Source organism: Zalophus californianus, chromosome 8 (assembly GCF_009762305.2).
Source record: "Zalophus californianus isolate mZalCal1 chromosome 8, mZalCal1.pri.v2, whole genome shotgun sequence".
NCBI classification, from domain to species: domain Eukaryota; kingdom Metazoa; phylum Chordata; class Mammalia; order Carnivora; family Otariidae; genus Zalophus; species Zalophus californianus.
The window spans coordinates 21,611,785-21,625,483 of record NC_045602.1 but is presented as its reverse complement, the minus strand read 5'-3'; the positions used below and the strand labels follow the sequence as shown (position 1 = coordinate 21,625,483).

General features: G+C 38.0%; 1 protein-coding gene across 5 annotated transcripts in view; it reads right to left on the bottom strand.

Annotated features, from left to right (window-relative positions):
• Nucleotides 1–662: 662 nt before the first annotated feature.
• SELENOI (selenoprotein I) overlaps nt 663–13,699 on the bottom strand; it is a 35,948-nt gene continuing 22,911 nt past the window's right edge. The window contains exons 5-10 of one of the 5 annotated variants that reach the window (XM_027621334.2): nt 13,370–13,632; nt 12,136–12,244; nt 6,823–6,871; nt 5,268–5,448; nt 4,008–4,190; nt 663–1,749 (exon numbers count right to left, since the gene is read on the bottom strand). In XM_027621334.2, the coding sequence (XP_027477135.1) occupies nt 1,651–1,749; nt 4,008–4,190; nt 5,268–5,448; nt 6,823–6,871; nt 12,136–12,244; nt 13,370–13,632 (884 nt within the window). In that variant the 3' untranslated portion in view covers nt 663–1,650. Of the gene's footprint in view, nt 1,750–4,007; nt 4,191–5,267; nt 5,449–6,822; nt 6,872–12,135; nt 12,245–13,369; nt 13,633–13,699 lie in introns of those variants that run through there. The other 4 variants (XM_027621338.2, XM_027621335.2, XM_027621337.2 and 1 more) reach the window with 4 other exon arrangements.

Below are 13,699 nucleotides of genomic sequence, written 5' to 3'. Positions count from 1 at the left end.
GAAATATTACACAGTTATTTTTACAAAGCAGGAGACTGAAATTCAAAAAGGAATACACTATAATTAAATTTAACGACGGTCACATTCATAGATAAATAATGGTTAAGAATTTAATTACATATCAACACAGTGGTGCCTATTTTATCCAAGTGCAATCCATCCAAACAAAAAAGGGTTTAAGATACACTCTTCATTCAAGCACAAACCTCATTCAGTGGAAAATAAAAGAAAATCAGCAAGTAAATTTCACCACCACCAAACTAAATGGAGACAAAGTCAAAAAGATAAAATATCCACATTCATGAAAAGGTGTGATCTATAAAACAACCACATTAAAGTCAAAGGGATTTTTATGTTTGTCAGTAAACCTCAAAAATTATTCCAAGTCATATTAAAGAGAGTAGGTACTCAGTAAGGCATATATATCAGAAACTTTCTTCAGGTGGGGAAGTGGACAAGTTAGGGACGAAAGAATTTCTATTTCTTTATCTTGTATGAAATAAAAAACACAGCACTCTCTCCTCCATAAAAAAGAGACGGATGGACGGACGGACGGAAGGAAGAAACAAAGAAAGGAGGGAGGGGAGGGGAGGGGAGGGGAGAGGAGGGGAGGGGAGGGGAGGGGAGGGGACGGGAGGGGAGGGGAGGGGAGGGGAGGGGAGGGAGGGGAGGGGAGGGGAGGGGAGGGGAGGGGAAGGGCAGGCAAACTGAATTAGAAAACGAATTTTGTAGTGAGGTTCATAGCAGGAATTCATAGGGAGGCTCATGAGATTTCTAACTCCCAAGTGAATTTCTAAGGAAGTTTACCTGTGTTCCCTACAAGTAATTATCATAAGACTGGGACTGTCACATGCATTCATATAATCATAGTTCACAGGCACCAAATCTCAGCAACCTGCAGCTAAGGGGGGAAATGCCATGTTTAAACGATGAACCATGTCAATGGATGAGCTACAATTATGATCCACTCTCTGGTAAGTCTCAATCGAATATTTTTCTTTAAAAGAAAATTGAATCATTTATCAAGATCTCTCCCAAACAAAGAGAGCCAGAATACTAGAGAATCTAAATATATATACTAGCTCTCTTAGCACATGAGGAAAAAAGGCATTTCCATGGGAAAGAGAAACCAGTATTTGGCAATTGTACATTATAGTTCTGTAATCATTTGGCATCTCTTGCTAAAGGTGACTTGCTCTTATATTTTCCCTATATTAGATCTGGGCTATTGATAACTTCCACTGCTAAAGACCTACTACTAAAGTAATATCAAATATGAAAACATTTTGTGGTTTTCTTAATGTTATCAGTGTTCCTAAACCAATTTGGGGACTTTAAAAATAAAAACAAAGCATCTTTAACTCTGTATGAACCAAAACATTATAGACATGAGGCTAAAATCACTAGAAACATTTTGCTGGTCTAAAGTACATTATGCTTAACCAAAATGCCGCATGGTTTTATAAAAAATAAAATAAGTTGGGAGTTAGTAGGTCCAAAATCCCGTAAGTTCAGATCATTTGTATCACTCCCGCTACCCAAGTACTATACACACTTGAGTTCCCAGGTCTGTTAAGCAGATCAGTTTAGTTCAATGGTGATGGATGAAATATTTACAAGCATCTTATTTACAGTACTTTTTTCTGTAGATTACAGGCCACTATTCTTTTCTTCCATTCCTAGTCAATCCGAGTTTGGTTTCCTCAACGAGAAGGGATAAATCTGAAAATGGCTGCTCAGCTGCTTTACCTGTGGAAAACCAGAACATGAGGCAGTGACAAATATACTCCTAGTAATTTTTTAAAAGGACACAGAATTCACCCTCTGGAGACAATTTACTGACACGGCAAAACTCAGCAGAAATAATGACAGGTTTTTCTGGCCTAGGATAGCTATAGAGCTAGGTTATAGAATTCTATAGAATACCAGGACTACCCCTGGGAGGGTTAGGACTTAAGCCTGGGGCTGCCTAACTCCAAAATCTAGTCTTTCCAGAGCCCTCTGGACCACACAGATTCACACCCAAATCTGCTGAAAAATTATAGGGTTAGCTGACTTACAATATATAGATCAAATATTTACATATATAGTTAGACTCAATATTCAGCTACTTATAGCATTTCTAGGTAATCATTCCTAATACTGATGAAACAGTATAAAAGTAGATTTGTACATGTTGGGAGATTTAGGCCATATTGGTTAAGGTATTCCTGGTGGGTAGGCAAGACCCCAGTTATGTGTCAGTTACCAAACATCATTTATTTAATACTTCCCAGCTCTATTGTTATTATTTATATTTCAGTAGTTCAAAAGTTAGTGCTTTGTGTGGCTTATCAAGTTTTACCTTCTGGTCAGAAGTTGCAGAAGTGGCAAGAGAGCACAAAGACAGACAAGAAAGATGTTCTTTGAATTTTGTTTTTCAATAACATGTATTTATTTTCCAGGTTTTTAACAGTGAAAATGTACTGCTTTTGTAATTTAAAGAAAAAGATGTTTTGGTTTGGTTTATGTACAGTTGCCTAAAGATATGCTTCTGAGGGGTTATAATAAATTAGCACAATTATAAAAGACATTTACAACTATATTCTACTTCATGAATGACTGATGAAATAGAATATGAAAGCCTAAGAGTATTAACATAAAGTGAAGAAGCATTTATGTTAAATACGGGCAAATAAAAACAAACAATTATGTCTTCACGTCATAATCCCTAGTTATCATGGATTTTTTTTTCATCTATTTTATCCCAACAAATGTAAGCTACTTTGGGGAGAACCCTAAGAGAAGAAACCTAAGTTTAGCAACATATGCACAGTATAAAGTAGTTATCAAGCATGACAGGTGCACCCATTTTAAAAATATGTATGACAGTATAGACGACATTTTGTTTCTCAAACTGAGTCCTAGTAGGATTCCTTTTAAAACAAGCATACCAAATAGAAACATTTTAAGAGTCATAAAAACACGAATACTAACATGAATACCCTTTTACATTTTCCATTGCTATGAAACTACCCTCAGAAAACAAAGAAAAATATATTATTCCAGATTGTTCACTCTAACTTTAATTTATAATGGTGAAAATTTAGAAACAACATAAATGATTAAAATACCTGGATCATAACTAAGTACACTGGGTAATTAAGTAATCTCCTTGATGGAATATTGTACAATTAAAAATCATATTTATAAGACCATGCTAAAATATGTAAAATAATTAGAAAAGAGTGTTAAAGTGTGAGGGAAAGAAAATAAACTGCATGGTTCTCATTTTCATTTTATTCTACCTTAGTCCGTTTGCCCTGAAACTAGTCTTTTGCTTTAGAAGAGAATATTAAGGTTTGCAAAATACTTCTTAAATCCGTTTTCTTCTAATATTTCCCCCTTATAAAAATGCCCCTAAAGCTAACGAAGCAAGTATAGAAATAAATCATCAACAAATGGGATTATTTGGTCCCCACAGAATTAAAAGCACATTAAGAGTTTACAACTCCATTCACCAAGAAAACAGTTTCTATTTCTACCTACTTAAAAACAACTAATTCCTGGGCGCCTGGGTGGCTCAGTTGGTTAAGCGACTGCCTTCGGCTCAGGTCATGATCCTGGAGTCCCGGAATCGAGTCCCACATCGGGCTCCCTGCTCAGCAGGGAGTCTGCTTCTCCCTCTGACCCTCTTCCCTCTCGTGCTCTCTATCTCTCATTCTCTCTCTCTCTCTCAAATAAATAAATAAAATCTTAAAAAAAAAAGACAACTAATTCCTCATAATAATTATCCAGCTTTTAAATTACTTGTAGTTACTGTAACATATTCATCAGAGAAACGATATCTGAAATTATGTACCTGGATATTATTCAAAATTTACAGAGAATATCCCAATTCTTCCAGCTACTTTATTTTTTTTCCTTCCCATTACTTTAATAAGCAACTTTCTTATGAAATTTTTCCCTCACCTCCTTTCCTAGTACATAAGAACCAAATGGAATCAATTTTGCTCTAGAGTACTCACCACTTGTACTCCATAATGGATGTGGGCAAGAGTGAAAACAGCTGTTAAAGTATGCAGGAGAATGCTCTCAACGTAAGCAGGTACTCCTAAGTTTACCACCAGGACAACCAAGAAAAGAGGAACGAGGAACCAATTCAAAGTTGGGCACCGGGTGCTGCTCATTTGACAAACAATCAGCTGACACTTGAAGTTGGGGGGGAAAAAAAGAATGAAAATTTAATTAGCAAAGCACTTCCAAAATTAGTAACTCCAACATTTAAAAAGCATTTCAAGTACTTGAACCAACACAGTTACACGACATTATTAAAATCAGTAGTTCTCAACTGCTCAGGAGCCGAACTGAACCTCTGCCCACACGCCCAAACCCACGGACCCTCAGAGCATGTGTCAGAAGAGGTGGGAAGATAATTTAGTCAGGTTGCTATAGAAGGCATTCTTCCACTAGGTAACAGTTTGGATAAAAGAAATTTCTCCCAATTTTAAGCATGATATCTGAAAAAAACTTTCAAAACAGCCTTTTATAGCTCCATACAACTAAATTTCTTCATGGTGCTGAGGAGATGCTGCCTCCAATTCAATCATATGGTCACAGTAACACCAAGACCTCTCTGGCTCCCTTTACTTTCAATACCTTACTCAAATCTAGCTTTATTCTTCTGAAATAGCTTTTATACAATGTATTAATATTTTCACATCTTTAAACCCTGTGAAATCAATAGGATGGTGATATTGAACACATGTTACAGACACGAAAACATAAACTCAGTGGCTACCTTATAAAGTAAAAACTTACTAAGTTTTTAGAGTTAGAGCACAGGCTCCCTGGTTGTCAGAACCATTAAGGTCCCTCCTCAACTCCTCCTGATCTCTCCTACCTGTCTTCTCTCTTGCTGGGCCATCACAGAGAAAGGGCTTTTAAAAAATGTTCTATTTATTACAAAGTTTTTACTCCCTGTTAATTTTAAAATCAGCTGATTTAGAAGTGTGTGTGTGTGTGTGTGTGTGTGTGTGTGTGTGTTTTCTCTCAAAAACCCCTTTCAGCCTCGCTAAATTAATCATTAGATCTGCAGCCATCTGGAAAAGGAAAAAATAATTTTCAGGATTTCTGTCTCAGGGGTTACAATTCTTTCAAGTTTCTGATGTAAAATATCTTTAAATTAAAATCTGTTTATTTTTAATACTATATAAAATTTCTCAAATTATCAAATTTTGTCATATATTCCTTAAATTATGACTAATTTTAAAAGAAAAAAATCTTACTGTGATGTTGGCAAAGGCTGTTCCAACCATAAAGTAGAATACTCTAGGATGCAACTCTAAAATATCTGAAGGCGACTGAAGGATCCATGCTGTAGACAAAATGAATAGCAAACATGGAGAAAAAAAGGGAACCATAGCTTCATAGACTGAATTGTGTTTCAAGGTGTTATTTTTATAGCTTCTGAAAAAAAGAAAATCAGGTAATACAAAGAACATTATTACATATAAAACTCACACTGCATTTGTAAATTTTCTAGTTTTCAAAGTACTTTCACACTTATTCTCTTACTTTATACTCACAATAATCCCATAGCACAAAAAGAACCAACCTTACTAACCCTATTTTGCAGACACATTAAGTGACGGTGTGAGAATTTAAGTTTACATAACTTGCTATCAAGTGGCAGGGCCAGGACTAGAACGGAAGTCTTCTGAGCCCTAGTCCCCTGGAATGTAGAGATGAATAGCACTTGATCTTTGTTCTGGGAGATTTACACTCCAACAGGGGAAATAAAACGCACACAAAACACCACGAGGAAGTACCTCAGAGTGCTGCTACAATACAAAGTGACAGCGAACAGACGAGTGGAAGACTCTGCACTGAGACCACCCATAGCCTATCTCAGTGTCTCCAGCACACACTCCAATATGTGTCTGCTCATCTGAACAGAGCCCCCAATTCTAGTCTTGGTTCTGCCCCTGATTACATGATCCTGTAATCAGGATATCGACAAGATATCACCTAATCAGGACCTCATCCTTAGAAGATGAGGAGAAAATGTCTCCATCTGTAAGGCCTTCAGAGCCTGAAATGTTACGGTTTCCATGAGTGACTGCCAGTTGCCATGAATAGGGAAGATTCATAGAGCTTGGCTGGACACAGATAGGGTTCTGCAGGACAGATCTGAGGGCTGAAGGACGAAGAGGGAAGTACAAATGTTTCAAGCAGAGGAAACAATATTAGAGGGAAGTGGGAACAAAATTCCAAGGAGGGAAGCAGCAAAATACATTCAGGTCCCCTACGTAAATTCAGCGTGGCTGAGCAAAGCTGGAGAAGTGCAGATCAAAGAAATGAAATGCCAGCCAGGAAACTCCTCCTGAACCCTTGCCCCACACTCCTCTGGCAGGAATTTTTATATAGTGCTACTTGGGAAGTCAGCATAGATTCAGGGTTAGGTCCTAAACTACACAAGTCCAGAAATTTTATGATCATGCTGACTAAACTTACACAGAATCAATTTATAAAAACTTGTAATCAATTTCTAAAAAGAACATAAACCTATCAATATTCAACAAGAACACACTCCTTCACAATTCACTCCACCAAAAAATGACAAACAGAAGACTGGTGAGCCAAAAACAAAAGAACCAGCAGTTTTGTGCTATGGCTGAACTCACTACACAGCCACCACTGTAGACCCTAAATGATCCTAATCTCATTTTAGGTTCAAAATACAGGTTTCACGACCTTTTCAAAATGTCCAGATGCCAAAAGTAAAACAGATCCTAAAATTCAATGATTTTCACATTTCTTGCCCAATTAAGAAATACTTACCTGAAAAAGTTTAATAAACTCATTGGAAGAGTCACACATAACGCACAACCTAAAATGAAGAATATTTAAATTATTGTGATTATTATTCAAGAGTGATGTTTATAATTATCAAATACATACAAAATATTTAATGCTTTTAGACCCAGTAACTCGCAGGTTCAGGTTCACTTTTGTAATGAAATTAAATACACTTCTGAACAACAGTTACAACCAGAAGAGTGGCTGTACAGCTTGGTGATTGCAGAGCAGAGGCTCACGGGCCAGATCGGGCTTGAACCTTGGTTGCGCCTACAGGTTATGGGATTTCAGGCAGATTAATGTTTCAGTGCCTCAATTTCTTCTTTTATAAAATAGACATAATAGGATTGACCCCGTAAGGTTTTGAGAATTAAATGAGTTATTACACATAAAAACAGCTGGAACAGTACCTGGTATGCAGTAAATTGCACAAGTGTGAGTTACTAAAAGAGGGGATGGTTAATGGATTCTGTGGTTTCCCATTTCCACTTATTTATCCCCCTAGCATTCTTAGTTCCTCCACCTACCCCTAAGCATACACTAGTTCCTTCCCCTCAAACCCGAAAACAAGGACAGCCTTCCCAAGAAGCACCCCCCCCCCACCCCATTGCTTCTCCCTCTCTACTTCTTCTCTTAGTCTTCCCTATCGCTCGCTAGACCTTCCTGGTGGCCTTCAATTCCTCAGTACTCATTCATTCTGCTTTCTCTCTGCAGAAACTGTACTCTGGAATTTACCAAGTTCTCCTAATGATCAAATTCAATATTCTTTCTTCACTCCTGACTTCTAAGTAAGAGGACTCTGCTGACTCTCCACTAACTGCAATTCGTTCCTCCCTTTGCCTTTGTGATCCATTCTCCCAGTGCTATTAGTTATACAAGCATTACATGCGCTGCCCTTTACTGGCAACTCTGCCTCCTGCATATTCCTAACTGGGCATTCAACTGTGCTTCTATTCTCCCTCAGAGAATCCTCTCTTACAGCTTTAACTACAAGTTTCCTACAGATGACTCCGAAATCTAGTAATGTACTCTTGGGCAAATCAGATGATCTCTCTGAGCTTAAGATTCCACGGCTGTACAATATGGATGGGTTAATTGACTTCCTAATGTCCCTGGCATTTTTAAAATTCTCTGGTTCTACAAATTATAGAGATGTAAATTCCTGATTTTTTTTTTCTCTGTCAAACTCTAAATCAACACCTGTGGCAAGTTTCTGGCTACTTCATTTGGATATGTCACCGTCACTCAACAGATTAGCCCTAGCTTGTCCACTCCTGACTCCCGCTGTATGCTTGGCTTGGGGTGGGAAGGTGGGTCAATGCAGCTATGACCTTAAGGATCAAAGACAGAAGAGCATTCCTTCAAAACAATTCCTAAGACATTTTGCTAAAAACAGAAAAAAAGATTAGAATCCACCAAACAGAAATCTCATTTGAAAAGATGAATTACTCTGCCACTTCCAAGCCCAACTGCAACAAAGTTCCCCAAGCTAGAAGAGCTTAGAAAGGAAGGGAAGACAAGCTGACTCCGTGTCAAGCCGGGAAGAACTGGTAGGGAGCAGGGGCTGAATTAATTAACCCAGAATCACTATAGCTCTGAGGTGTTGGAAATAGGCTGACAGAAACTTGCAAAAGATTTGCTAAGAGTATTTTTAGTTTAAAATATCTTGAAATAGCTTTATCTTAAATACAGCAAGCATGGAGGAAGCCTGGGCTATATATAGGTTGCCAAAGAGACACACTCTATCTTCTATTTCTTCTCTAAATAGCACCCAACGTACTTTCCATAAAAAGTACAGGCATATACCTCAGAGGTAAGGCGGGCTGCATTCCAGATCATCGCAATGAAGTGAATGTCACAATAAAGCAAGTCACATAAATTTTTGGGTTTCCCAGTTCATAAAAGTTATGTTTATACTATAATGTAGCCTATTAAGATTACAATAGCATTAGGTATTATAAAAATGTACATGCCTTAACTAAAAAATACTTTATTACTAAAAATTCTAACCATCATCTGAGCTTTCAGCTAGTCGTAATCTTTTTGCTGGTGGAGGGTCTTGACTCGAGGCTGAGGGCTGCTGTTGGGGGTGGCTGTGGCAAGTTCTTAAAACAGAAAACAATGAAGTTTCCCACACTGACTCCTCCTTTCACAAACAATTTCTCTACAGTATGCAATGCTGGCTGATGGCATTTTATCCACAGAACTTCTTTCAAAATAGCAGCCAATCCTCTCAAACCCTGCCACTGCTTTATTCAACTCGGTTTATGTAATATTCGAAATCCTTTGTTGTCATTCCAACAATCTTCACAGCATCTTCACCAACAGATTCTATCTCAAGAAAACCACTTTCTTTTTTCATCCGTAAGAACTCCTCGTCTGTTACAAAGTTTGATCATCAGATGGCAGCAATTCAGTCCCATCTTCAGGCTCCACTTCTCATTCTAGTTCTCTTGCTATTTCCACAACGGCTACTTACTTCCTCCACTGAATTCTTAAATCTCTCAATGTCAGCCATAAAGGTTGGAAATCACTTCTTCCAAATTCCTGTTAATGCTGATTATTTTGACTTCTCCCCATGAATTGCGAATGTTCTTAATGGCATCTAGAATGGTGAATCCTTTCCAAAAGGTTTTCAATTTACTTTGCCCAGATCCATCAGAGGAATCATGTTCTATGGCAGCTACAACCTTATAAAAAGGTATTTATTTTTTTCAATAATAAGACTTGAAAGTCAAAATTACTATCCAATCTCCGGCAGGATGAACGCTGTTGTTAGGATGCATGAAAACAACATTAATCTCATTGTACATTGTCATCAGAGCTTTGGGTGACCAGGTGCTTGCCAATGAGAAGTAGTATTTTGAAAGAAATCCTTTTTTCTGAGCAGATCTCAATAGCGGGCTTAAAATATTCAGTAAACCATGTTGTAAACAGATGTGCTATCATCCAGGCTTTGTTGTTCCATGTAGAGAGGACAGACAGAGTAGATATAGCAAATTCTTAAGGGCCCTAGGATTTTCAGAATAGTCAATGAGCACTGGCTTCACCTTCAAGTCACCAGCTGCATTAGCCCCTAACATGAATCAGCCTGTCCTTTGAAGCTTTGAAGCCAGGCATTGACTTCTCCTATCTATGAAAGTCCTAGATGTAATTTCCTTCCAATATTAAAACGGTCACATCTATACTGAAAATCTGTTGTTTGCATAGCCACCTTCCTTAATTATCTTAGTGAGATCTTCTGGACAATTTGCTGCAGCTTCTATATCAGCACTTGCTGCTTCACCTTGCACCTTCATGATATAGACAAGTCGTCTTTCCTTAAACCTCAAGAACCAACCTCTGCTAGCTTCAAACTTTTCTTCCGCAGCCTCTTTACCTCTCTCAACCTTCAGAGAATTGAAGAGAGTTAGGGCCTTGCTCTGAATTAGGCTTTGGCTTCAGGGAATGTTGTGGCTGATTTGATCTTCTATCCAGACCCCTCAAACTTCCTCCGTATCAGCAAAAAGGCTGTTTTGCTTTCTTATCATTGGTGTATTCAGTGAGTAGCACTTTTCATTTCCTTCAGGAACTTTTCCTTTGCATTTACAGACTTAGCTAATTGTTTGGTGCGAGGGGCCTGGCTTTTGGCCTATCTTGGCTTTTTTCCAAGTGATTAGAACCAAATGATTAGAATCATTTCTAATTTGTGGTTTAAAGTGACAGATGTGTGACTCTTCCTTTCATCTAAACACTTAGAGGCCACCAGAGAGTCATTAACTGGCCTAATTTCCATACTGTGTCTCAGGAAATAGGAAGGCCCGAGGAGAGGGAGAGAGACAGGTAGGTGGAGCAGTCAGACACACGCAACATTTATTAATTAAGTTGCCATCTTATATGGGTGTGGTTTGTGGGGCCCCAAAACAATTCCAATAGTAACATCAAAGATCACTGATCACCGATCACCATAACAAATATAATAATGCAAAAGTCTGAAATATTGTGAGAATTACCAAAATATGACAGAGGGATACACGGAGACATGAAATGAGCAAATGCTGTTGGAAAAAAGGCCCTAACAGACTTGCTAATATGTTGCCACAAACCTTCACTTTGTAAAAACCACAGTATCTGCAATGCACAATAAAGTGAAGTGCAATAAAACGAAGTATACCTGTATTGGGAAAGCTGCTTTATTTATTTGTAAAGAAACGTGGGCTTTTGTTTTATTTCGGGAGAAAAATTCAGATAAACTTATAAATTACAAAGAAAGTTATGTGCCTATTAAAGTACACCCTTAACATTCAAAAATATATCTCACATACCAGAGGATTCCATCTTATCATTAAATTAACATTTAAATATAAAATGCAGCAATCCCGCCACAGGACTAGTCACTTAAATCAAAAGATTCACTATGTGGTGTGGGTGAAAAATAGCTAGCCTTTTCAAGGTAGAGGATTCAGTTCATATAGAAACCCAAAAATGAACATTTGGAAGATAACAGCAGGGCTCTAAAATATCTGTAGTTCAGGGCCACAAAGGCCCAAACCACTACCCAAAAGCCAGTGCCTAATGCACCACTTCTCAGCTGTTTCCAAACCCTACCCAATGCCCATTCTATTACCAAGTTTCACTGGTAGTAGGAAAGGGGGTTATTTTTTAGATAAGGGAACAGAGCAATAGCCAAGAGTTTCCTATTTTACTTCTACAGAGGTCCTAATGCCACTCCTAAGTGCCCCCAAACCACAGCCCAAGTAACTTCCTTCTGGCCTTTTTGCACAGAAAACACTCTGCCTCCCATAGATATCCCCTCTGGCTAAAATCAAAAGGGAAACATTACCATGATCAAAACCCTTTACCTACTAATGGCCAGTGGCAAAAGGAGAGTATCTCAGAGGAACAAAGGCTCAACTTCTGGAGTGGATGTATTATGAAGTAATCTCTATCTTCCATCTATTCTACTCCCTACAAACTAATGATATTCAATTTTGAGACAGGCATGAAATCTATACCAAATATCCACCTAAATGTGGATACTCTAGAACAATCTAGGTTCATTTAAATATTTAGTTTACAAGGTTTATGTGATTTTGGTATTTAATTCCTTCTGACTAGAAATAGCTTAGTGCTAAACAAAAAAACCAAAACACAGAAACCTGTTTCCTTACTGGTTTGGTTGAAACCAGGGTTGTAGGGCTGTTCTGCTTGCCGGAGGGTGTGGGAGAGGGGAAAGGTGGTATAGCTTGTGATAATCAAACACTGGCTTCAATAATAAAATGATGTTAAAATAGGCTTCAACATGGAGCTTCTTACCAATAATCATTGCAGTGAATAGGTCTCTATATAAGAAATTAAACAGGAAAGGTTCATACCAGGCCTCAACTCCCACAATCGCAGTCACTATGTAGACAAAAGATATAGTCTGGAAGGAAAATGCAGACAAAAGCATACAGAGGCATTAACAGCTGGAAAGATGAGGGAGCCAATAAAGCTGTAAGTCTAGTAAACAGTTTTAGTAAAAGCAAGAAGTACACTTAACTTTGATACTGTGGCAAGCCTTCTTGCCTTTAAAAATGTCTTTTTTCAGCCAACAATGCCATAAAATAATTAACTTCTAAACAATGCAAGCAACTGGCCATAATTTAGAACACTTAAAGGCATGTCAGGAATTGGTTAAGGCATAGGATGATCCAGTTTGCCTACCCAATCTCTTTCTTCAAACACACTCCAAAGTCTGATGCTTTACTGGGGCCTTAGGTGCAAATGGGCAAAACGGTAACACAAAAAAGCTAGTATTCAAAGGCAGGGAGAGTTAAGAGCAAGCCTATTAAGTAAGAGAAAACAAGTATCCCTACTCATTGAAACATGGGCAGTAAAGACAAAAAAGCAACAATTATATGTGCATATCTTTCTTTACAAAAATCAACAGTTCAAAGGAGTATTTATTAACATTAAGAAACTGTTCATTTTTTAATAATGACAACATCGTGATTATGGTTTTTTAAAAAGTACTCTTACTATTTAGAGATATGTAGTAAAATACTAATCACATACTACCTGGAATTTCCTTTAAAATAATTTGGAGGAAGAGTATACATGAAACTGGACTGGCCATGTAGCTGCTAAAGCTAAGTAACAGGTACATAAGGGTTCACTATGCTATTCTACTTTTTTGTTTGAAACTGTTCATAAACAAGAACACAAGATAAAAAGGGAAATTTTTAGGGACGCCTGGGTGGCTCATCGGTTAAACGGCTGCCTTTGGCTCCGGTCATGATCCTAGGGTTCTGGGATCGAGTCCCACATCAGGCTCCTTGCTCAGGTGGAGCCTGCTTCTCCCTCTGCCTGCCCCACCCCCTGCTTGTGCTTGCTCTCTCTCTCTCTCTGACAAATAAATAAAATCTTAAAAAAAAAAAAAAAGGAAATTTTTTAAAAACACAAATCAGTTCTAGCCAAAAAAGTATAAGGGCTATAAAGAAGGAACGACAAAAACTTGCCCCCAAAATTCATGGCAATGTTGAAAATTTAAAACAGAATACATACTTACCACTTGGCTAATGTCATATCCCCACGGCAGGAAAAGAATCCCTGTGTTATATTTTTCCCAGTGGGACAGGATGAAAGAAAACAAAACTACCCATAGCAGGAGATAAAGAACAAAAACACTGACACCAGATGGTCCTCGTCCAAAGATGGAATACACAGTCACAACAAAGTAAACACATGACCAACTATCCAGGCCATGGTCAAAAAGCTCCCCTAAAGGGGTGCTGGAATTGGTTCTCCGGGCTTGCTTTCCATCCACACCATCTGCAACAAAAACACATTACCATGGGAAAAGGTCAACATCTGTATCAGTATGGGGAAAGTCTTCTTT